Consider the following 27073-nt stretch of genomic DNA (forward strand, 5'->3'; position numbering starts at 1 on the left):
CAAAAGATGTTGTACAGAGCTGTATAACGCCTATTTCTTCTCTTAAATTTTTAATCATTATTTTATTGTCTGCTCTAGAATTAACATATACATAAATGGTATTAAAATCAACTTCAATTTTTTTAGTGTTGCAATCAAAAAGTATCATTACTTATTTCACTTCTTACGTTTTAGTGCGAACCAAGCACTTAGTATTTGGAATTAAAAAACATTTTTTATACCTTATTTTTAAGTTTTTATGTTTTGAAGTTGATCTGAGGTGTGTGTGACTTTTTGAAATGTGCAACATATATATTTGTAACGTATCTATCTTTGAAGAAAAAAAGAAAAAAGGTATTACCTTTCGTTTTAATATAAAATGTATAATTTTATATAAAGTGAGAATAGTTTATCTTTACTATTAATCTTTTTTCAGTATTGCTGATTTGTATATGCTCGAATTTGAAAGCATTTTTGAACAAGTATGGTGATAAATAAAAAAAAAAAAAAAGCTTTTAGAAACGCCTTATATGGTTGTTTAAATTCAGCCTTGAAATTTATTAATTTTTTTTTAATAATTCGTTTTTTTCTATTGTTTCCCTTTTGGTAACAATTAAAAAGTCTAAGTCAGAAAACTTTGTAATTTTTCATTGTTTTTGGCAACGTTTAAAAACTGGAAGTGAGCCGTAGGGATTATGACAGAAAGTAAACAGAGAAATAGTCTTCAAAAAATGAATTAAATGCTCACGAATAAAGAAAATATATTTTAAAAACAGATTTAAAAAAAAAAAAAACAAAAAAAGAAACAAGCATCGTATGAGATTTTTGAAAAGAAAAGGTGATGTGATCTCGAGAATTTTGTTTCAAAGTATGAAGAGCATCAATACCTTTTTTTTAGAAACAAGTTTAAAATTCTTGAACTAAAAGAATGCATCAGGTAGTGTTTTCCTTCCTTTTCTCGGGACTCAATTCTTACTTTGCGTATTTATGTTAATAGCGCCATCTAGTGCATAAAGGAGAAAGAAATAAACATGATAAAATGTTTTCTCTTTTTATTAAAATAATAATGTCAAAGAAATTGTAAAATTCCATCGGTGACGGGCATGCGCCCAAGAGACCCAATAGCGCCTACAGCCTTAAAATTTTGAACTAAATTACTTTGAGCACCGGGGGTTTGCACCTTGAGTTTTTTATTCTAAACTTCGAATTCGTTTTTTTGTAATTAAGTTTTAAAGCTATAATTTCACGTAAATTGTCTCTTAAAGGGACGAAAGTCTTCTCACATCCCTTAACATTCTATGTCGTTGAAAAGAAATATTTTTTTCTGAATCAAATAAAGCTTGTTCCAATTTTCTCAGTTTCCATAGTTTCTCAACTAGTTAGAACTGTAGATACAGTGGCTCCCAAAAGTGTTCGTATTCTTGATTTTTTGCACTTGTTTCCACAATACATTTATTTTATTGAAACTTAGGATAACTTAAATCCCTTTCATTTTAACCTCGATAATATAGTTTTAATAGAATTACAGCTATCTTTGTATATCTAGAAATACGGTGGGCTGTCATTTTGGCCCTTTTGGAGAAATCTGCATAGTTCCCTACATACAGGGGCGTAATTGGGGGGGGGGGGGGGGGCGCGGAAATTTCGGACTTTTGATGCGAAAAAATTCAACCCAATTAAGGAAATCCATGCTTTTGATCTATTCCTGGAGACAAAAGTTTTTGAACTAATCTTACGACTATGATAACAAAAATATTGAATGATAAGAATTTTTTGTTCTTGTGGAAATCTCAGTAATATAGCATGTTTTTTCTCTCCCTTCATCTGAAGCTACCGACTGAGAGAGGTGGCAGTAGAAAGTTAAGGGACGATGGGGATATTTTTTTTACTTCATAGGTTATTTAAGAAGATTAAACGATAAATTTCATAACCTTTCGTTATATGATGAAGCTATCACTTGACTTTTAAGAAAGTTCCTTGGAAAGAAAATCACCTTATTTTTGAAAAAATAAAAAATCACTATTTTTTTAAAAAGGAAAGTGATAACAAGAGTAAAAGGAAATAGGTCTTAAATGGTGGGGAATTAATTGCTCACCTTCGAGATAGCATTATCTGTTTCAACAATTACTTTGATTGGTCATTAATCACAAAATTTTCATTAAGACAGAAGGAATTTTATGTTCATTTTATAAAAGCACTTATTCACAGCTCAAATAATACCTGATGTTAATATAATTGTTTTATAAAAAAAATCCTATAAACAATGAATTTTACATTTAGTCATTCATTTAACAAAAATTATTTGATCAGTAAAATGATGTCTAGGTAAAGCCCTTCACATTTGCACGAAAAGTAATGATTTTCAAAGCAATACGTCGTTTTCATGACTGTGTGTTGAATGGTCTCATGAGTATACAGTGGTTAATCAAAGGGTATGGGGCCTCTTTATCTTATCGCCCTCTTTCAGTGAAAGAGGATATACCAAATTTGGTAATATAGCAGCACCGGATCCAGGGAAGGGGGTGAGTAAGTCGTGCGCATACCCAGGGCAACAGCTTGAAAATTCGTCAACGTATCCAAAAGAGAGTCCTAACCCCCTTTGAAAAACCAAAGATACCCTACAATTGCTTTTCTGAAATCTTAAATTTAGAAAATTTTCAAGATGGCGCTCCGTCCCGCACGCATGTTCCTTATGTCGCAAAGGTTAAAATGAATTTTCAGAACATCAATTTTGAAAACAATCCGGAGGAGAGACTATATTCTCGTAACTTAAGAGTCAATATAGCCTAAAACAGCATTTTTTGGGTTTCCAATTTTATCTCCCTCCCCCCCCCCCTCCCTTTTCGCTATCTAACGTCACAAAAGCAGCTTTAAAATGTTTTTAGGCAACAGGTTTCTGACCCGTTGCCATATAACACACCAAAGACAGTACAAAATTGCGTTGTTAGAACCTCAATAAATATCTAACACTTTCCAGGAAAGGAACCGAACGATCCATTCCACCCTCGAAATAATCCATGGGATTACGCCCACCCCATCCTCTTATAGATCTCAATTTTAAGCCTAATATTTAATCTTTGAAACTTCAATTCCAACTAATTCCTGAGGGCAGTCGAACATTGGCCCTTCCTGTAACGGAATTAAAGATAGCCTAAAATGCGTGTTTAGGACTTCTACTTCGAACTTTAAAATCCCCATCTCATCCAATTTCTCCAAAAAAAAAAAAAAAGTTAGGTTTTGTTAAATTTCAAGTTCAGAAAAATTCTATGTAAGGAGTCCCAAATGTGCACGTAATCACCTAAAGTTATTAAAGATAGCTCTTAGATCTCATTTTTATTTTGAATATTTTTGATACTTTAAGGTTATTAGAAATTTCTTATCAATAGGGCGGCATATTGATGAACCGCTCTGGGCGGCAGAAAGCGTAGCTACGCCAATGCCTACAGAATGTTATATATTTGCAAAAATTAGTTTGAAATAAACAAATTTAGAATAAATGCAGTTTATTTAAGGGATGCAGAATTTTTAAGGATGTAAACTGAAACATTAAAAAAAAAATTTATAACCCTTAAAATAACCAGCGCATTTTCATTTGAATTTCAGAAACTGGCAACTAAATGCTCTCTTTTATGTGCAAAAGCATAATAAATGCGTCAAGTTCTTGCAATGCTATATTCTAAGAGGCATTTTTTTGGTTCTGCTATGTTTCAGTATCAGTTAATGTATTTGCATTTTTTTTTCTTCAAAAGGGTCAAAATGACACCAGCGCAGTTTTAGGTATAACCCTTTTGTTTGCTTTTTAAAAAAATCGATATTTTTCAAGGCTTTACATTATTACTAGTGGTACCCACACGGCTTTGCCCGTAGTAGAAAACTTAAAAGTAATTTGGTTCGCCTGTATATTTACAAATAATGTATGGTGAATTTCTCGCCAATTGGCTTGCCCATGTTACGGTTCCACGTTATGATAACTTAGTAATTTACTCATCCATCTTATGACCATTTTGCTCCGGAAAATGTTCTTAAAATTGGAATAGCAAAAGAACAAAATCGAATTTTCAAAAAAATCGCTTCGAGGTGCACACCCCCATGCTACAAACTAACTTTGTGCCAAATTTCGTGAAAATCGGTCGAACGGTCTAGGCGCTATGCGCGTCACAGAGATCCAGACATCCAGACAGACAGAGATCCAGACTTTCAGCTTTATTATTAGTAAAGAAAGAGCACGATTATTTAGGAAAATTCGAGGAAGGAATCGGCTTTCTATGAAAATACAGAGAAGAAATTAGCAAAAAAAAGTTTACTTGGGGTCAAAACGAACCCGTCCATAATTCTAGTGTTAAAATACCTTTTTATACATCATTGTTTTTGCAACGATTAAAGAAAAATTTTTATGATTTAAAGCTGAAATACCAGTTCTTTTTCCATTTTTAACTAAGCTATCATAAGAAAAGTATTAAAACTTGTTTTGATTGAACAGAAAAATAAATGAAAGAATGAGTTGAAGTCAATTTTTTATTCAATAGAAGAAATAGTGAGCATTCTAAAAATAGTTGAACTAAAATAAAAAATATCTAACTCTCCTTTTTTCGGTCTTTTGTCATCAATCATTCACGTGGATAAAAATGCCAGTTGACTAAAGGCTATAAATTTTTTCGAATGCATTGAAGAACTGTAGGTGGAGAAAAGTTTGGCACATAATTAAGAAAAAGTGGGATTATAGGGTTTGCTTAAATGCATTGTGTTTTAAAAGCTGTCACAATCCAACATGAAGAAAATATTGTTTGACATTTACCACCTGCTTTTATATTATATATTCTTCAATAATATCGTTTAGCTTTCCTAGTGCTTAAAAACGTGTGATAGAAGAGTTTCGTTTCATTTTGTTCTTCACAACTTCTTTTCCATTGCTTTAATTTTTTATCATTTTGAAACTATGTTCGAAATATGCTCATTTTTGAGAAATATAAAAAGAGTTGAAGTATTCATTTTATATATGCGTTCAAACATGTTTTCTTACGTTAAATTGAAATTGCTTTTAACCGTAACCAAACGAAAAAAAAAATGTTTTAAAAGCAGATGTGTTCATAAAATAAATCAGCAAATCGTAACATTCACATCATTCTATTCAGAGCAATATAAAGTAAAGTACGAAAAAAAAAACAAATATGGTCTAGGTTAATAACCTCTTATCATTTTACTATAGAAAAGTATTTTTTCCGTGATTTGCATATTACAATTTGTTATGCAAATAAAACCTCCAATTTTTCGTAGAATAATAGTTTTTTTTCTTCTTCAAGTATGAGCTTATTTTTATTTCTCTATAAATCCTTTCATCCTACCAATAAATCTGTTTGTACAAAAATACGTTCCAGTAATGAATTTTTTTTTCTTTTAGAAACATCAAATCATTTTCTAGTTCAATCAACTGAATTTTAATAATAATAAGTTGAATATTAAAAAGCTATGCAAAGACCAAATGATGCAGTGAGAAGGAAAGGGACGTAAGTGGTAAAATTAAAAATTTTAAATAACCAGTACAAATGGAAGGTGAATCTCTCCTCAGTCTAGAAACAAGAGATAGTACTAGTAGTTCTGGTAGGCGCTGTTGTGCAGCATGATTTAGAAGTAAAATTAAAAGAAAGCGTACCAGGATCGTTATCTTTAAAAGCGTTTTGTTCAAAACTTGAAAATGTCCACTTACATCTTTTTGCTTCTCACAGCCTCAAATGTTTTGGTTCTGTTGTACTTCGCATTCTGACAACTCTCCCACACAACTGAGGAGTAATACGAATAATCATCGAACTTCAGAATCAAAGGAAGCTGATGTGTGCATCACGGGACTTCCTTTTAAACCAGTTTAAAGTTATATCCCCATTATTGTCAATTTTAATGTGATTCAATAGTTAACTCTCGAAATATCATCAACAATGGCGCAATTGAAACCAGATTTAAAAAAATACTAATAATAAAAATCGCCAAATTTGTCACCAAGTTGGCGACAAAACTTGGCAATTTTTCGCCAAGCTTTTGGACGCCAAGTGTTTGCATAAATTATAACACCACTTGAGTTTGCATTAAAATTAGCACTGATTTCCCCCCAAAAGACCCCCTTTGGGACATCCGAATGCAACCAAAAGAAAAGGTGCACAACTAGACCCTGCTAGGAGTCTACGTACCAAATTTCAACTTTCTAGGACATACAGTTCTTGAGTTATGCGATATATATACGCATATCCGCACATACATACATACATCCGCAGATACGCACATGCGTACATAGGGACGTCAAGAGAAAAGTCGTTGTAATTAACTCGGGGAATGTCAAAATGGATACTTCAGGTTTTTATACCTCCTCAGGCACTTATCCGCGTGTGGTCGGTTGAAAAAAAAAACCTCAACATTAATTCGGGGGTGAGCAAAATGGAAATTAAGGCCGAATTTTGAGTGAAAATTTTTTCGCGAATACATTACTTTCTTTTTTTGTAAAAGGAAGTAAAAAATAGCTCGGCAAATAATCAAAAGCAAAATAATTAAATGAAATTAAAATCAACTGCTTGCAATATCGTCAGCAGTCGCCTCCGATCAGCTTTTAAAAAAAATCCAACAAATCAACAGGAATGCTCCAAGCGATGTGAACTTTTAGTATTTATACTAGCTGCGTCGCCCGGCTTTGCACGGTCCACCTCGAAAATAAAAGTTATGTCAAGTGACGCAAGTTCAACACTCAGGCTTGAACCAAAAAAAAAAAAAAAGTCAGTGAAATTTTGTGGCAGATTGCGGAACCCCCCCCCCCCCCCCAAAAAAAAAAGTAAACATTTTAAATCCCCTGATTACAGGAAAAGCCTCAAAACAAAAACAAGAATTTTACCTGAGCAAAAAAAATGGCAACAGATCTTTCATCTCAATGATTTTCTTCACGCTCACATACATTTTAATAAAAGCATTGTTGCGGAAAGTTGAGATGAAGCACTGAATAATAATTTAAATGGAGGAAAGCCTTCGAAAAATAGGGATTTGATTTTGAAATCTAAGAGTCATAATTAATAGTTTTTAATTGATATCTCCGCTAATTATTATCGGAGGATTATGTTAAATAGCTAAACATGAAGACGGGAGGATTACGAATCCATCGATACCTGGTTCGATGGTCAGTTCACTGTCGTTCGGGAGAAGAAGCTTGGACATAGATAGATAGATAGATACTCAGATTTTATATGTATAAGATAATTCAAGTTAAAAATCAGGAAAAATGTTAAAAAGAAAGAAAAATACACATAAATATTGCTTCAAGCGAAAAAAAAATGTTACTTTGCATTTTAACTTGACATTTCAGCAAAATTAAGGCTAATGATAATCCTTACTTCTTTCTCTAATTATGCAACAGCACATCGCACACACTGAAACTACAATTTATGAAAATTTATGGAATACAAATAAGATTTTCAGGCATAAGCCGCTTTTGACATACTCTTTAATCTGAATCATCATTAGTTAAAAGCAAAAGTTTCGTTCATTTAGAGGAAATTTTATATTTTTAATTAATGTACTGAAGGATCAAGCCAGGCGGCTTTATTTTGAAATGCAGATTTTCCGTCAGGATGCTAGATTTTCCGATATGTTAACGAGAGATCGACTACGTCTGATGCTTAAAGCAAAGTATTCGGAATAAGGAAATACTATTTTAAACTCCAGATTTTTAAGAAGTGCGCATTTAATATCTTTAAACTTATTTTCAACTTTTGAGTTAGGTATTTCAATGCATCTCTTTTTATTTCTTTTAAGTTGTATCTGCTTACTATATTATTATTCTTTTTTTTTTTTTCATTATTTCGTGTAGTTTCCTGGTAAGACTTCTTTGACCATCTGGTTTACTTAGTTTGAGCTCCTGCGACTTTTTCTGCGAAAACATTTAAGAGAACGTTTATGCAGACGATTCGTAAACATTACAATTAGATGCTTTGAATACTACCTTTATGCTAAGGGTAAAACTAGTCCCTTCTATCGTACCATGAAGATTAGGGCCTTTAGTATAGATTATTTGCCTACGAAACATCATGTTATCATAAAAAATGTTTTAACGTGATCGTGTAAATGAGAGCTCATTCATAAGTCTAAAAAATACATGAACTGACAAAAAATCATTCGCTGTTTGCTGTATAAAACAACAACCACTTTAATTAAAAACTCTACATGAGTATCATATGTATTAGGAAGGCCTACGTATATCAGAGATTTAAGATGTTTCTACGTCGGTTCAGGATGAACAATGATAGTAGACAGCAGAGTTCTAGTAAAAGAAGTGTAAGAGCCTAAATCTTCAGAATGTATTTATTTAATCAAATAGTCGGAATTCCGTCAAATGTATGGACACATTAGTACAGTATTGAAAAAGATACAGGAGGTGAATTGCCATGAGCTCCCATACAAATTAATCCCAGTTGATAAAACGCGCATCCTTCGCAACAAGATGTGTCTCTATTTTTCTTTTGACCTACTCTTTTTTTTATTTTTTTTTTATTTTTTACTAGTGGTACCCGCACGGTTTTGCCCGTAATAGAAAAATTAAAAGATCTTTTGGTTCATCTGTATATTTACAAATAATGTATCGTGAATTTTCTCGCCAATTGGCTTGTACCCATGTTACGGTTCCACGTTATGATAATTTCGTATCTCGCCAAATTGCTTGTGCCCATGTTACGGTTCCACGTTATGATAACTTGGTAATTTACTCGTCCATCTTATGATATTTTTGATCTTAAAATTAGAATAAAAAAAGAACCACATCGAATTTTCGAAAAATCGCTTCGAGGTGCACATTCCCATGCTACAAACTATTGTGCCAAATTTCATGAAAATAAGCCGAACGGTCTAGGCGCTATGCGCGTCACAGACATCCAGATATCCTCCGGACAGACTTTCAGCTTTATTATTAGTAAAGAAGGATTATTTGTTTTCAGTGTGTTTATAACGACATCTACTAATAAAGAAATATTCATTAAAAAACTACTTCGGGGTTAAACATAATTCTTTCTTTACTTTACTCAAAAAGCTTTTTGCACAACATTAATATACTTCTACGTGTGCACCATTTGAAAAACTTCCGAAGATTTTCCAGTTCGTGCCAGACACTACACTACCCACTCCAGCGTCCGCTTTACCTACCACTACGTGGTTTGATCGGCTGGATGAAGCATTGAAGAGAGCTTTGTGTTTTGATCCAGACAAAAAGCCGAGTAATTCCTGAGACAGTACATCCAGAGGTACAGATCTAAAATCGGAACTTAAAGGCCTTTGACTACTAACATATTTAACGTGGTCCAATCATCATTATCGAACACGGATGATGTTCGACCTGCTGGTATCAAACCCGGGACCCTCCAGTTTTCGACGGCATACCGATCAGGCTACCAGAGTTCTTCCCTCCAAGCACTAGTGAGCCAGAATTTATCTTCTGGGGAATGAGGAATTGGTCACAACAGTTCTTATATGACTAGGTAAATATATGTCAGTTGCGTACCTAGCATGCGTGACGCTCGGGGTGTCTCCTCCCCCAAACGCTAAAAGTAAAAGGTTTCAATGTTCTATGAAAACATGAATTTTATACAATTTTCAGTAGAAACTATATTTGTGTTATTGCAAAGTTTTAAGTGGGTTAATGTACAAAAGACAAAAAACTATATGAACGCTTTTTATATGACTTCCAAAAGACGCATATGTGAAGATCCGTTGCTAGATTTAAAAAGTATATGAAATTGATGGCCTCTCAATTATTTCAAACGTATCTCAAACACAGGGAAAAAATGTGTTTCAGTTTTTTAATTTAAGAGGAAATCACACTGGAGTAGGGGTAAGGCTGTCTAGAGCCCCTTCCCCGGAAAATTCACAAATTTTCTTAAAAATGCATTTTAGCTTTATATTTTTCGAAAACCTGCAATTCTACTTTATGTGTGACCCCCCAGACGGGAAACACACGTGGCGGACCCCCTCCCCCCCTCCCGTAGAGATGCCACAATATCTGTTTAAACTAAAGCTTCTAGGAATTGATCTTCTAAACACTTCTTGTGGAGCACCTGGGAGCTTTCTTCGTTTATGTACACCATTTTCAGTTTTCGATGTTACCGCCATTTACATACTTTTAGCTCATATTGCACCGAAAAAAAAAGAAACCTGATGGGACAAGGACCACTATAAAAGAAGAATTATGTATAAGCCTTAGATAGTTTTGTTTCTTAAATTGTCTTCATCGGTGAAGATGTTTTTAATACCTTGTTTTGTTAAAATAGCAATTTCTTAGATAAAAAATATTAATGTGTGAAGATAAGAAAATTTTTATTTCTCTCATGTCCTCCTAAAGCAATCTTAGTTACTCAATAAAAATGGAGGGGGGGGGATGATTTGGCCATAACAGTTTTCGTATGGATATAAACTGTCGCATTACAATTGGCAATATGTGTTAAAACCAAGGGTTTTAAAGTATTTAAACACTGAAAACCCCCCTCGCGGTGTTCGTGGGAAATTTTTCTTTTATAAGATTCCATTTTCAGTTTTCCGTGTTATTGCCATCTACACGCCTTTCATTTTTTTTTCTTTTTTGTACAAACGGAAACGATCTGATGTGTGTATCTTATTACTTTCTTTTACTCAAATTTAATGTTATTTTCCCATTATTGGCAATTTTAATGTGATTCAACAGTTAAGTCTCTAAATATTACCCAATAGTGGCCAAACACAAACCAAATAAAAAAAAATCGCCTAATTTGTCGCCGAGTTGGCGGGAAAACTTGGCGACCAAAAGCTAGGCGATATAACGTCAAGTGTATGCCAAATTATAACACCACTATAGTTTGCATCGAAATTAACAATGATTTCCCCCCCCCAAAAGGTGTAAAATACCTCTTTTGAAACATCCAAATGCAACAAAAAAAGGGGAGATGCACAACTAGATCCCACTAGGAGTCTACGTACCAAATTTCAACTTTCTTGGACATACCGTTTTTGAATTATAGGAGATACATACGCACATACATACATACATACAGACGTCACGAGAAAACTCGTTGTAATTAATTCGGGTATCGTCAAAATGGAAATTTCGTATGTCTATACGTTCTTAGGCATATATCCACGTGTGGTCGTGTTGAAAAAAAAACTCAACATTCATTTGGGGGTGAAAAAAATGGAAATTAAGGCCTATTTTTGGGTCAAAATTTTTTCGCGAATACAATATTTCCTTTACTTCGTAAACGGAAGTAAAAACTAATTTAGCTAAGGATTTAAAAAAAAAAAAAAAAAACACCGCATCAATCTAAAGGATTCTTTAACATGTATGTTTTTATTAGTGCTATACTTTTAAACACTCTGTATCATATGAGAAGTTAAATGAAATAAATTTACCTTTTCTGGCGTGTCTAGTTGCTCTAGTAATACAGAAACAAAGGCATCCACTGACATGACTCCCGTTTCGTATTCATTACAATAATAATCTAACATAATTTTCTGACTTTCTGTGAGAACTTTTCTAGACTTCCTTTCCAGACGATGCTGAGCGTTGTCCGAAGTGGAAGTTGAAGGTTTTGGCTGAAAGGGAAACGAGAAAAATACGAATTAAAAGTCTATATAGATAAAACAAAGACTATAATACGTGTATGTATGTGTGTTACAAATTCACAGTTTACGTCGGATCTCAACCAAACTTGGCAGGGAAGTACCTAAGCACCCGTAAGAAGGAACTGGGGGGGGGGGGCCTTGAACGCCAAAAAAGTACCGTACCGTTCGAATTTTTTTTTTTAGGGCCCGAAAATGGCATTAAATGGCTCTTTCTACCTGAAACAATCATCCGACCAGTTCGATTTTAGCGCCTTTCGAAAGCCCGCGAAACATACCCCTGGAGTGCTGTTAGGGCTTGGCAGATCCCCAAACTGCGCGTATGTTGCAAGTTATGTTAGTTTCTGTTGTCCCTGTTTTTACTGTTCGTCGAAAATGGAAATTGATGAAATGACGGAAATCAATGAATTCACAGTTCTCAAACGTTTAAGAGATCGTGTGCGTTGTGTGTGACCAAATTTTATTCAAGATGATGGAGGGATCCTTCACCATGACAGTGCACCAGCACATTCAGCATTGATTGTTTTTCAGTTTTTGGCAAAAAATTCAATCACCATCCTTGATCATCCTCCTTATCGCCAGATATCGCACCCTGGGACTTTTTCCTACCCCCAAAATGCAAAAATGTGATAGGGGGATATCACTGGGAAGATTTGGACTCAATAAAGCGAGAAACGACGGGACAACTAAATAGCATAACTGCTGAGGACTTACAAAGGTGCTTATCGATGTGGACTACATTTTGCAAAATCAATTTTTATGTCCTCCGTTTGCGTATTTATTGAACAGACTACGTACATTATCTGGATTCTCGGGATTATTGCCTTCGGTCCCAGTTGGTCCGGACAAGCGAGGCTTTACTGTGTAATGATGTGAAACTGCAATTCAGTCGAAATTCAAGTTACAGAAGTTTTAAGTTTTAGACCAATAACAGCTCAATACTTTCATTAAAGTTATAGAAAAGCATGTTACCTCTTCAACTTTATGGTCCCTCTTTCTTGGACTCCCTTTCCGAGATAATCTGGAAAAATCGACATTGCCAATTGTAAAAAATTGAACAACAATGACATGAAAGTTAAACTTAAAAAGTTGAAAAAAAAAAAAGTAAATTCAAAACTTGAAAAGTCTAGATTTTGAAGGGAAAAAAATAAGAGAGAAATAAAGCTAAGGTATCAAAATAAATGTTTTTAGTCATCAGATGCGCTTGTTCAAAAATATAAAAAATGATGCGCGTGTGATAATTAATGTTTTCTCATAAAGCTCAAAAACGAAGTTGGTATAATATAGATATGATAACTTGATGCTTGATCTCAGACGAACTTGCTTATGCTCGGGTTAAAAGAGAAGAAAATTCCTGGTTTGGCACTACGCCAATAAGAGTTATCGGCAATAAAAACCGGCTTGCCTCACTTCTTTTTACTGTAGTTCAAATACCGAAAAATAGTATGAAATACATAACTGAAGCGTTTTCTATGGAGAAATGACTGTATAAAAGTTTTATACTAGTGCAAGGAGCTAAAAATTCAAGCATATTCTTTTAACTATTACTAAACATACGCTTTCAGAACTAAATCCCTTTTTTGTGAGAAATTATTGCTTACGCTCACTTAGCAATTAGTGACATGCTATTAAGACTTTTCAGACACCAGCAAATGCTTGCCAGCGGCTAAGTAATGGTTAAATGCAATTACTGGAGTTTATTAGATTTGGCTTGTCGTTCTCGGGAAAATGAAGCAAATTAGACGTAGTCGGCGTTATTAAGAGTTTTACGTTTGCTTTGGTACCAGCTATGTGTAATACAGCGAGGTGTGCAGCAAGTTTTGTTTCGCGATCGGCAGCTAAGGAAGCTAGGAAGCTCAAAATTGCAATTTGGTTACGAACATATAATTTGTTGAAATTGAATCCCTCATGATTTACCACTATAGAAGGCCCAAAAGCTTTACAGGGTAAGGAAGTTCATTTGATTACTAATATTAGATTATCAAACTAAGAGAGAAAACGCAGCGTTTTATGCGTTAACTGCCGTTTTTAAAAGATAACGACTGAGACGAAAATATAACTGAAGAAAGGGAGTGCTAAGGATTATACCGTCCAATGCTCAAACTGGACTGTGAAACGAATTATTTTTATGTAAACTCTATGAGCAATGGGAACAACAATTTTGCAATATTTTGAAAACGTTTAATGAAAATAAAAATGCATAGAGTGGAGCTTTAAAACTCAAAATAATCCTTCAACTACATAGTTCATAGCTTAACGCGCCAAGCAGCCACGCTACCGTAACCCTACCCTTTGGCGAGTGAAGCGTTTTTTCCCCCTGTAAAATGTTTCACCAAATAAAAAATGCTATAGTAAAAACGTTATAAAGAACAATCACAATTGAAAAAATACGACAAATTAAATTATTTACTTAGATAATTAACTATCTTCAACTATAAGAACAAAAACAAACTGTAAAGAAATAAGGAAAACAAAACACAATAGAAAAATCCTACAAAATCAAATTATGTATACCTGAACATCAAAAGAGAAAAAAAAACGAATTCAAAAATATGTTCGCTGATCACAACAGCGTAGCATGGGAATAGCTCCTCCCAGCTATCGACACTATCGGCCAGCGCTTTCTCGAAGAGTTAACTTACCCCGCCATCTATTAGGAATTCATGGAACTAAACAATTAATTAAACATTTAATTTGCAATAACAAATATTTCGGTTAATCTTATTTTAAAAAAAATAGCCTATAGCCTTCTTCAATAAATGGACTATTCAACACAAAAGATTTTTTCAATTCGAATCAGTAGTTCCTGGGATTAGCGCGTTCGAACAAACAAGGTCTTTAGCTTTATATTATTAGTTAATTAATAAGAAAAAAAAAGACATTGATACGTATATATATATATATATATATATATATATATATATATATATATTTTTTACAAATCATTTTTAGCAACGTTTAGGATTTTCTCTGAAAAGTACCCTCGGGTGTGCCTCATGGCTGACTGGAACCTACGCCCACCGAATCACGAAGCCCGCGGCTTCAGATCGAGCCACCGTGGCTACGCGTATTCTGCGTTCCAAGCATTTTATATTATAATATACATTTTACCGTTTTCATAACATTTTTTATTGCTGCTGCACACCTATTAGTTATAGCGTGATGTTATATAACCAATAGCCTTTTTCAATGAATGGACTATTCAACACATAAAGAATTTTTCAATTAGAACCAGTAGTTCCTGAGATTAGCACGTTCAAACAAACTCTACGGCTTCATATTATTATACTTGCTTGCTACTTAAGTTGACTATGACGTCACGACGCGCGGAAGAAAAAACGAGTTAACAGATAAAACGTCACACTTACTAACAAATAAGAGGAGTCGCCACCTGTCTATCAGCTGCTATTTTCTGGCGCGTTTGAATCAAATGGATAAAACGCTCCGCGCTGCTTCGTTGGTAAATTGAAAATATTTAACGATTGACAGAAATTATGACAAAAAAAGGTTACATATGTATGGGGTTTGACTAACTAATCCAATTTCTAAAACGAAGAGCGTAATTTTACCCGAATATCGACCAAGGCGATAGGAACTATTTCCTTCGCTTGGCCTCAGCTCATTTCTCCATTGTCAAGTAAGCTTGCAGTCGAGCATAATATAGATTTAGGACACAAGATGGCACCAAAAAGCAACTCACTCTGATCTGCCGTGCGCAGGCTCTGTGTACCAAGCTCCAGAAGTGGAAGCACCTGTATTGCTGGAAGAGTAAGGGATGGTGGAGTGAGGTACTTTGCCTTCGCTTCGGACAACCATGGACATGTGGGGTGAGGACTGTAGTAAGGAGACGGCCTCGTCGTGCGTGATGTTGGTGAAATCGATGTCATTTACGGACAGAATTTGGTCTCCAATCTGCAAGGAAAACAAAGTTTAAAATACGATTTTTTTAGTTTCTACAATTAAAATAAATTTCTGATTATCAGGAGGTAAATTATCTGGCTTTTGGATTTCCCTTGATGCGACCTGCTATTGCAGTCTTGTTGATTATCCGTGTCTTCAAAAAAAAAAAAAAAACTTTTAAACTAAACGAAGCATTATTCGTACACCAATGTACTGCGAAGATGAAAACAGAATGTCTATAATTTTTGAAATAGAGAGATTTCAAACCAATTACCATAAAAAAAAGATTATAATTTTAAAGGACACTGGAAAATATGATTTTTGTAGCAACCATTCAAAAAATTAAGCAATCGAGCCATGACAGTGAAGAATTTGAGAAGAAGTATGTACTTATTTTTCCTTCTGCAAAGTAAAAAAATATCCGAGAACAATTTAATAATTATGGAACGTAGAATTTTTGCGACTTATTCAATAACTAGTGGTGCCCGCACGACTTTGCAGGTAGTAGAAAATTAAAAGGTCATTTGGTTCGCCTGTAAATTTATAAATAATGGATGATGAATTTCTTGCCAATTTGCTATATTCATTTGCTTGCCCATGTTACGATTCCACGTTATAATACTTTCGTAATTTTCTCTTCCACGTTATGATCATTCGCTGGGTAAAATGTTATTAAAATTGGAATATAAAAAGAACAAAATCGAATTTTCGGAAAATCGCTTCGAGGTGCAAACCCCCATGTTACAAAATAACTTTGTGCCGAGTTTCATAAAAATCGGCCGAACGGTCTATGCTCTATGCGCGATTTCGGTTAAAAGAACATCAAAGCTATGTCAGAAAACAACAGCTGAATAAATCCAGTATTGCTCAACACTGTTTGGAATCGAATCACTCTTTTGATTTTAACTCTTATCAAATTATCCAAAAATGCCCCAATTCGTTGGATCTTGATTTTTGGGAATCTTTCCACATCCTGAGGAACCGTTCTAATTTAGTTAACGCTCCTTACTGCAATTCCCTATTTTTCTTCTGTATTAACTCCTTTGTTAAAATTGGTTTAGTTTTTCTATTATTTTTATGTATACGTCGTACATTTCTTACTTTTATTTATTTTTTCATTTTTTGCTTTCTTATTTTATTTTGTGATTAACTAATTCCAATATGTTTATCCTTCACTCTGTTTTTTCCTGCATTTCTCCATTTGATACATTGCTTCCATACATAGTTTTTCCCGCTGGTAAATTTATAGCTAATTTATTCAGAGTGGTTTCATTTTTGGACTTTTTGCATTGTTTATGGTTTTTTTGGAAAATTTATTACTTAACCGTTTTTTCCTGATGGAATTATATAATAAATTATGCCTCCAGGTGTCATTTTATCTTTTTTGTTTTGTTTAATTTCTATTTTTTGATATTTATACTATCTCCTGTTCTACCGTGTTGCTTTTCTCGGATGACTTTTCATCCAGAAGCTCACACTTCTTAGCACTGAAAAAGGTGTTCCTTGTAACACCGAAACTAGGTCTGCAATAATTTTGCAATTTTTGTGCTTCATAACGTTGGATTTCTAATTATTTTACAATCATTAATTGTTGCGGATTCAATCTCCCTATTCATTTTCGAGTAAGAATATTTGAAGGAATACCAAGCTTCTACAAAAATAATGATTTTAGGTTAAAAAGCTCGATGACAAATATTGACATAAAAATAAAACGTGGTTTTATCTGTTTTGGAGTTGATTTATTACTTTTTGAGTGGTATGTGACGATCATGAAGTTTTGCATGTTCATGAATTTCCTTCAATTCAACTGTTCACAAAAAATCGCATGGAGTTAGATCTGATGGAGATCACGGTGGCCGCAGAAGGCAGTTGTCTTCGTCACGGCCTCGTCCAATCCAACGACTAGAAAGCTTGTTGTTGAGAAAATGGAGTCTGTCAGATAATGGGGAGGTGTCCTATCTTGTTCGAACATGATCGACCGTTGATTGTGACATGTTATAGCGAGTGAAACGGGAATCAATATTTAGACTTAATATCTGCCGCATCCCGAAAGGTTCACACATCGAACATTTACGTAACATAACTTGTAAAGCTTGTTTCTCCAATGAAATCAACGAGGGTCGCATCGAACCTAATTTTTTTGGAGGGCGGGAACTCTGAATTTGCAAGTTGAAACTTCAAACTTTGTGGAATGATTATAATTTTGCCGAATGGAACTCTAAATTTTGCTGAATGAATAGAAATAGGCCGAATGGAACTGGAGAATTTTGCCGAATGTTCTCCAAATTTCACCGAATGATGATAATTTTGTCGAATAGAATTCCAAAGTTTGGACGAATGCTGACAATTTTGCCGAAAGATCAGACAAAATTCGCCGAATAGGGAAATTTTTGGAAGGTCAAAGTGACCTCCCTCCCGTGAGGCCCTTCCCTCAAGGCACCGCAGAAGTCAATATCTTTGTTTTAATATGCCTTTCAAATTGCGGAAGGAATTGTGACACATTGTGTAGTTTACAGGCAGTTAAAGGAACACTTTATTTTGTGTATGAATAAAATTTCAATTCAAGGAGAACCGTTTACACATTTTACTATACCTTTGCGCTTGCGCATCATTTAGTTCTCCGTGAAAATAAGGAAAGCGGAGGATGTATACTGTAAAATTATTTTCTGAAAATTTTAGTATAAATAAGAACATTTTAAAATAATTGCCTCCATTTGAAACTAACTCTTCAACTCCAAGTGCAAAATAACCTATTTAAATGCGTCGCTTTCGCAAGCCGCGCTTACAATTTTAGAGTAATGTTCAAAAGCAATTATTGAACATATACAATTGGGGGCGGAAGACTATAAAGGCCGAGTAAAACTTATTTAGAGAAAAAATCAAATCGAACGTTTCTTTGAAGCGAATAACTGTTACCGTTATCTCACTCTTACCTGTTGAAAGCAAAGCGTTTCAGAAAAAGTAGAATCTTTAAAAGATTTTTTTTCCTATTTTCCGGACTTTCTAAAACGTTATTTCAACAGACTGAAAATTCGAAAAGGCAATTACGATTTTAGATCCTTTTTTTTTTTTTTAACTTTGCTTTACGGATGCTAAGTTAACTTTTCGTAGATTCTCTAATGGTGCGAGATCTTTTTTATGCAATGCACATTAGAAATTCCTATTCAATTTTCTTTCAATGACCCATTTAAATTCATTTACGTTTTTTTTTCCTTTAGTCTCTAGTGCGTTGACACGAAGCCTAGTTTTTGTCACATTACTTATCAATGAATGGAAAAGCAAAAGAAAAAAACTTTCATTAAATCCTACTTTTTCTTGCGTTTAACACAATTAGTTGGGTTGAAAATATTATTTTTATTAGCGGGTTAAATGATTATTTGGTTTCAATTTTGACGCTTCAGATATAACAGGAATTGACAACTTTTAAATGACAGGTGTATATTAGGGTTTCTCCAAAAAAAAAAAAAAAAGAGAAAAAATGAAAGACAATGTTTCAAGTCGCGCACCCTCCTATTTATTTGATTTTATGGTAAAACAATTGTAAAAAAAGTTTCATATAATTTGAACAACGGCAACCCGTGTCGACTTGTGTTTGAAAGTGTGAACCAGCGCTGTGTACTAGGCTAATCGATAGAAAAACTTTTTTCGGAAGTTCGAAATTTCATGCTGATAAAAAGTTGCCCCTACAGTCCCACATGTACCCCAAAAATATCAAAATAAAAAAATTATTTAGGTGTCCAGCAAGAGGCCTAAAAACTATAATTTTCTTCAAAAAGTGATTTTTTCTATTTATCTTTTAGAAAATTACACATAAATTTAAATAAAATATGAACTTCAAAAAATCTTTAGCGAACATATTTTCATTTCAAAACACATTGCAAATGAATAATACAATGAAAAAAAAAAAAAAAAAAACTTGAAAAAAATTCATAGTACTGTGTGTGAGACTTAAATATTGTAGTAGAGCAAACATTTCTATTTAACGCTAATTTACCTACTTTACTGTTTACATTTTCCAGCTTGTTAATTTCTTAAAATTTACCTTACATTAAAAAAAATATACAGTGGCTCCCAAAAGTGTTCGTACACCTAGAAATTTTGTAGTAAAACCAAAATAACGCAAAACTGAATTCGAATTTGAAGTTCAATTTTTTTTTACACCATTCCTATGCCATTCTGTATAAAACAGAGTAGTTTTTTTTTTTTTCCAAAATATTGACAGATTTTATTTTTGAAATTTGTCAAAAAACGAAGAGACAGAGAAAAAATACGCCACAAAAGTCATCGTACACTGAAATATTTTCGAACAAAATCATAATTAAAATTATCACATGTGATTTTTTTTTATTATTATTTTTGCATTGTAATGACACTGTAGAGTCATTTGCCTTAAATTTTTTGTTTATTTATTCCCTAATATTCTGTTTATTGTTTTTAAATGGCAGGTATGCGTAAAAAATAACAAACACGACTCGAAATTTGATTTTTTTCCCTCATAGTAGCCGTAAATTGGTTTGAAATGTCTCTAAATTGGTTAATTTATATCATTCTATAGGGAAGTGTTTGATAAAATGCTTTAAAGACAAGAATAGGATCGAAAGCAAGGTAAGAAAAGGTCAACTGGCAAAGTTAACAACGCGTGATCGGAGGTTTACAGTTAAAAAAAATATTTAAAATACACATTTTAGTGCTGAAAAAGTTTCTGCAGAATTGAATGAAACATTTTACGTTTAATTTTCACTTAAGATTGTGCGCCAAGTTCTTTGATTAGCTAGATTAAATAGGAACTCTTCCCGCAGAAATTTTCTTGTTCGTGCGAAAAAACAGTAAGCTTACGCTTTCCGTCGTAAAATTAATGATAAATAAACTCAAAACGTTTTGGAACAACGTCTTACTTATAGATAAAAATAAATTCAACATTTTGGGTTAAATTGTTGTATAATTGTAAATGGAAGAAAAAAAATGAGGAATTTAATCTTAAGAACTTAGTTGGATCAGTTAATCAGGACGGTGAAGGTGTTCTTGTGTTAGGGTGCATCTCAGCATAAGGACTTAGAAATTTAGAATTTTTTGATGAAATAATGAATCATGCTGTTCATTTAAATATTTTAAAAGCCAATTTCAAACTGTTAGCCCAAAATTTGGTATTCGGAAACAACTTTGTTTTCTATCAAGATAACGATAAGAGGCACACTTTGCGTTTGGTGCCTCAAAATTTGTCCTTATAAGCTTAGAAATATCTCCTCAATCGCCACATTTGAACTTAATGGAACATATTTGGAGATATCTGGTGGCTAGTTTACGAAAATAAACCATTGAAACGAAAAGCGAACTAGAAACAGTAAGACTCGAAGTGCGGCTGAACACTTACTCAGAAATTGCACAAAAAAAGAAAGAAAAAACAATAAAATCTATTCCCAGACGTTTAAAAGCTGTTGTTGCTACTGCATGATATTCTACTAAATAATAACTTAGTAAAAAGTTAGATTATTTACAAATTTTTTGACATTTTTTCAAAGTGTACAAAGACTTTTGCGAGATAAAATTTCCGGCACTTTTTGGTTTTTGATTTTTAAAAAATTAAGTTTTAATGTTTTATTAAAAAGTTTCATGTAATTTTGTTAAAAATAGATCATAGATCTTATAATAAAATACTTATTCCGAAATATTAGTTCTAACCAATGGATAAGGACCTATTTCATTGAAAGTCGTAGGTGTACGAACACTTTTGGGAGCCACTGTATATATGTAGAAAAAAAAATCAATTTTTTGAAGTAAATGATAAATTTTAGACTTCCTGCTGGACACCTAAATACTTTTTGATTTGGATAAATATTTCTGTGGTACATGTGGGGCAATAGGAGCAAAGTGTTATCAACATGAAATTTTGAACTTCCCAAAAAAAGTTTTTTTTTTTCGATTCGGCCAAGTACACAGTGCTAGTTCGCACTTTCAGACGCAAGTCGGCGCGGGTTGCCGTTGTTCAAATTACGTGAAAACATTTTTGCTATTGTTTTGACATAAAAGGAAAAATATAAGAGAGCATGCGACTTGAAACATTTACTTTCATTTTTTTTTGGGGGGGGGGAGGAGACACTATAGTGGGGGTATATTTTGCACTTTACGGTTTAGGTACTTGCTTGTTGTTTAATTATTTCTGCAACATTTTTTTGAGTGAGATTTTTATGTTGGCTTTAGTAGTATTTTCTTGGGTGTAAGTGGGATGTATATTAGGTCGTTCCAAAAAAAAACAAAAACAAACAAAAAAAAAATCGATTTTTCAAGTCGCACACCATCTTATTTCCTTTTCTATCAAAACAATTGTCAAAAAAGTTTTCTACAAATTGAACAATGACAACCCGTGCCGAACCGCGCTGAAGGAACCAGTACTAGGCCAAAAACTTAAAACAAAATAAAATTTTGAAGAAAATTCCATATAGTTTTTTAAAAAATGTCAAACAAAATCTAAAAAGTTATCAAGCTGAAAAATATTAAAAATAAAGTAGATAATTAGAGTTAAATAGAAGTTTTTGACCTTGTGCAATATTTCAATTTCCCACATCACAGTACTCAAAAATATGGATTTTTTCAAATTGCTGTTGTTTAAATTATATGAAATTTTTTTTTACAATTGTTTTGACATAGAAAGAAAAATATAAAAGGGTGAACTTGAAAAAATCGACTTTTTTTTGGGCACACCATAATGTACGTACATTAATAGAATTTGATGTAAATACCCATCCTGCGTGTAATCTTGATGTAAACACATCATTTTCAATAAAAATTACAATAGACCCTCGTTTTACGCGGGGGGATTACGTTCCACGAAAATGCCACGTAAATCGAAGCCGCGTAAATTAAGACCTAATACTAGTGGTAAAACAGGGGTTTGGTTCCGTAGATAACAAAATACTCCATTCTAGTGATGACTAATTGTATAAGTTTAATGTGTACTTAAATCGACTTTTATGCACAACATGCATAAAGAAAACATAAATTAATTTCGTGTTCCGTTTATGAGGGGGAGCTGGCTATGATAGTCTTTTGGCAGTCAGTAAGACTTTTTCTCTGTAATTCTTTGCAGAGCATTAAAGCATCCATGATCACTTGCGTCATTTCCATTATAGAACCTTCCTTCACTAACAAACCAGAAAGATCATTTGTATTGTCTAGAAACGGCTCAAAATTTTCAATGTTAACGTTTTTGGTTGTGCGTCACCGACGTCAGTATCCTTGTTGGTTTTGGCCTCCTTTGTCACTTCAAAAAGCTCTTCTTCCAGTGACTTCTGAACTGTGTGATTTTAATAACTTTACTTCTGGCTATGGAACCAATCGCATAAAATGTCTCCAGTGGCCTAAGCTCAATTATTAGCTTTCCAAAATTCAGTTGATTAAGCGTAATCTGCAATCTTTAGGAGTTTGGACTTTGAAAAGAGGGGAAAATTGTATCTGTTTGCAATGCCGCATCCGCGTAAAATCAAAGCTCATCCACGTAAAATAAAAAATAAAGGCGTCAAATATTAAACCGCGTATAAACAAAACCGCGTAAAATAAACCCGAGTAAAACAAGGGTCTACTGTAGTAATGGTGAAAATTTAACTTTTAATTTATAACGTAAAATCATGCTGGCTGAGAATGACATATTGTTATTGCATTTACAATGAGCTGGTTCAGCATGACTTTTCACAGTTACAAAAGTAATTTTCTGTGTGAGAATCTCTTTTCATTTATAAAAAGTTAAATGATTTTGAATGGGAATAATGACATTCCCCTTTATTTTATAGGCAATTCTCGGAGTGAAACCAGAGAGTTGTCTTTTCATTTCAAAGAAATCAATTTCTAAGCAAGTCAGATGGATGTGGATTTCTTCGAATTCAAAAACAATTTGGTGATTGAAAATTGCTTTTCATTTTTAAGAAAGGGAGTATGCGGTCTTAAAACAGAAAATTTTTACTGCAGTTGAAATTCGCTGGTTAAGAGTCGTGTTTCAACCTCAAAGTAGTGTTAAAGTAATTATTCTGTGGTGAAAATATTTTTTTGTTTTAAACTCCTCTGAAATGAGAAAATTACAGTCCAACTTTAATAGTTTTAGATGGAGACAATGGAGATATACTACCGATATATCTCCATTGTCTCCATGTATGAATGGCAGTATCTGCGGAGATGAGTTTTCGAGATATTTGAAGAAACATGTTTTGGATTCAATACTAACAATAGAGAAACGTTGGAATTCGGTTTTTTGAGGGTATTTTTTTTTTTTTTCTTTTACAGCGGAAACCAAATAAGCAAGCTTGTACAATAGAGCAAACGTACAATAGATGACAAAAATGAAAAAAAAAGGAGAATGAAAAATTTGCAATCCCTTTATCTGCCTACGGCAATATTATTTAGAATAAGACAACTTCTTGTTTAAGGTCGATAAGCAAATATACAATCAAAATAAAACTATATGAAGATATTGTATTTCGGAAATGTAGAAATTTGTCTGAAACAATGATAAATAAGATTGAAAATTTGAGGTATGCAATTTGACAAATTTTCACTTATTCCTAATGTGAACTGGGTCTTTTTTCTTTCTTTTCTTTTCTTTTCTTTCTTTTTTTTTTTTTTTGAACAAGCTGCGTTAGTTTATTCGTTGGTCAGTGGTTCATACTTCATGGAATTTGTATTCATTCAGACAGCGTGCTTGATTTAGCTGAATTCGCAAATAAGTACTTGCCTGATGAAACAGATGAAATTTGATGAATTAACAACACGGAACAAGTCGGAAATTGCATTCTGCGTTCAGGCATGCATCAACAAATATCTTTAGACCACCGAGATTCCTGTGTTATTCATGTTTTGGAAGATGAAAATAATTTGTTGACATATTTGAAGGTATAAATATTTCTCGATTTCGCTTAGTATTTCACATATTTGCAAAAACGTCGATCAAAATTGAAAACTATTTAGAGGCTCGTTTTTGATCAATAAATTTGAAGGAAAGTTAATTAAATTTGCGTTTAAAAGTTAAATCATTCTTTTGCTGTTTCATTTTTGAAGTCATGAATCTGAAAATATCTCTCTATAAAATTAACGTAACCTTTTACAAAGTTCAAAATTTTCTTGATTTTGAGCTTATTCTGAACTTCGATATACAGTCGACTCTCGATATCTCGACTTCGCTGAACTCGAATTTCCACTTATGTCGAAGTTTTTGGATGGTCCCAAACTTCTGCTAATGTTCTTAATGGGGTTTTTTTCGTTAACTCGAAGTTCACTCCGCTTATCTCGAAGTTTGAGACAGACATCTCTTAACATTTATTGTCCTGATTATCAGTAGCGAAACCAACTTGACCGTAAAATGACGGAAAAAATTCTGCTATTTTCACCACCTGCTCCCTTTTGTTAGGGCTTTGAAGACGGGGGCGTAATTGACAGGTCGCCACCTCTTTTGACGAGAGAAAGAGCTAAAATGCACTCGTTCACGCGTTGCTTGTTCACGCTTCGATAAGTTCTTTTCAGTGGCTCTGTTAGAACGAGTACAAAAGGGAGATAGACCAGACGTTGATAAGGGATTAGCAAGAAAGAGAGCACGTGTAATACCCCCTGGGTGAGGGCTAAACCAGTTAGTGACCCACCAATTGAACTTGGAACTGCTCACTTGAAGCTTCGCTGATCTCAGCTTTTTAGCACTCATAGCATTTAGTAAATGATTGCATGCTCAGCATTTTGAAAAATGAGTAAGAGAAAGCTAAAAATTTTAACTATTGAAGAAAAGGTTGATTTAATTAAAGATGTAGAGAATAATCCTACCGTTAAGAAAAAGGACTTGGCCCTGAAATATGGCATACCGCCGAATACATTATCGACAATAATGTCGAACAAAGAAAAAATATTAGAACATTACGAAACAAAGGGCGGTTCTGCAAATCTTAATCGTAAAAAAATCAAGGAGTGCACATACACCGACATTGAAACGGCACTCTTGAAATGGTTTAAGAATTATGAGCATAAGCGGACTGAAATCCCTGTGAGTGGAATTCTCCTTCGTGAAAAAGCACTTGATTTTGGCAAACTCCTTGGACACATGGACTTTGTAGCAAGCAATGGATGGCTCGAGAGGTTTAAAGCTCGTCATAACATAGTTTTTCGGAATTTACATGGAGAAGCTAAAGACGTCCCGGAAAGTCTTTGTGAAGAATGGAGAATAAGACTTCCCACCCTACTGTTTGGTTACAAAGCATCAGACGTCTTTAATATTGATGAAACCGGATTATTCTACAAATGTGTTCCCCAAAAAACTTTAATGTTCAAAGGAGAGTCCTGCGCTGGAGGAAAAATGAGCAAAGATCGCTTAACTGTTCTTGTTGGTGCCAATGCTGATGGATCAGAAAAATTACCCCTCTTAGTTATTGGTAAATCGAAAAACCCACGTTGCTTTAAAAACGTCAAATCTTTGCCGGTAAATTACAAAAGCAATAAGAAATCCTGGATGACCAGCGAGCTGTTTGAAGAATACGTGAGAAAACTTGATTTGAGTTTTCATAAAAAATCTCGAGAAGTTTTGCTGTTTGTGGACAATTGTCCAGCACATCCAAAGTTAAAAAATTTAAAGTCAATTAAGCTTGAATTCTTCCCACCAAATACAACGGCAAAACTTCAGCCAGCTGATCAGGGAGTAATTCGTAATTTAAAAGTGCATTATAGGAAACGAGTAATTAGAAAGCTCATCAACGATATTGAAAATAATAAAGAGCATACAAGTTCCAGGTATTAGATGCTCTTCGAATGATTTTTAGTGCCTGGCAAAATGATGTTTCCCAAGACACAATTGCTCATTGTTTTCAGAAATGCGGATTCTTTCCTTCAAGTGCTCCCAATATTGTTGATGAGGTTAACGAATGTTTGGACAACGAGTTCAGAGATGTGTTTCAAGAACAATCATTGGAACTTTCTGACTTCGTAAACGTTGACTCCGAGCTCATTACCTGCGGTGAACTTTGCGATGAAGATATTATTGCAGAAGTAACAGCTAAAGAAGATGGTACGGACAATGAAGAGAAAATTGAAATTTCTTAACATAATGATTTGCCAACAAATGCAGATGTTAGTAATGCACTATCGATTATTCATCGTTCTATTGAAAGTCGGGAAAATGCTCCACAGGATATATTCAATGCCATGAGTAAAATTAATGATTTCATACATAGCAGAAATATTAATTCAAAAAAACAAGCAAGTATAAAGCAATATTTATTAAATGTGAAGTAAGAAATACATTTTTTTATTAGTAATATTATTTTTGCTTATGTTCTTCAAGTTTTACACACTTTTGTATTTTTTTTTTTGGGGGGGGGGGGGAAACTAATACAAGTTTTCTCTCCTATCTGAGCATTTATGTGTGATTTTGTTTAATTACTTTTACAATTGTTTCAAAAGGGAAATAATAGTTAGTTTTCGGTATCTCGAACTTCGGCTATGTCGAATCTTTTTCTTGGTCCCTCGTACTTCGAGGTATCGAGAGTCGACTGTATTTATTATAGTGAATGTCCTTCAAAATAAAATTCCTTTACCCTTTAGCAATTTAGCAATACAGTCGAACTCG

At 33.6% G+C, this 27073-nt stretch overlaps 1 protein-coding gene across 1 annotated transcript in view; it reads right to left on the reverse strand.

Annotated features, from left to right (window-relative positions):
• Window positions 1-27073, reverse strand: part of LOC129223192 (PDZ domain-containing protein 7-like) — a 314458-nt gene that overhangs the window by 186541 nt on the left and 100844 nt on the right. The window contains exons 4-6 of the mRNA XM_054857759.1: window positions 15287-15498; window positions 12559-12607; window positions 11377-11559 (exon numbers count right to left, since the gene is read on the reverse strand). Coding sequence (XP_054713734.1) covers window positions 11377-11559; window positions 12559-12607; window positions 15287-15498 — 444 coding nt within the window. The remainder of the gene's footprint in view (window positions 1-11376; window positions 11560-12558; window positions 12608-15286; window positions 15499-27073) is intronic.

Source organism: Uloborus diversus, chromosome 5, assembly GCF_026930045.1.
Source record: "Uloborus diversus isolate 005 chromosome 5, Udiv.v.3.1, whole genome shotgun sequence".
In the NCBI taxonomy this organism is placed as follows: domain Eukaryota; kingdom Metazoa; phylum Arthropoda; class Arachnida; order Araneae; family Uloboridae; genus Uloborus; species Uloborus diversus.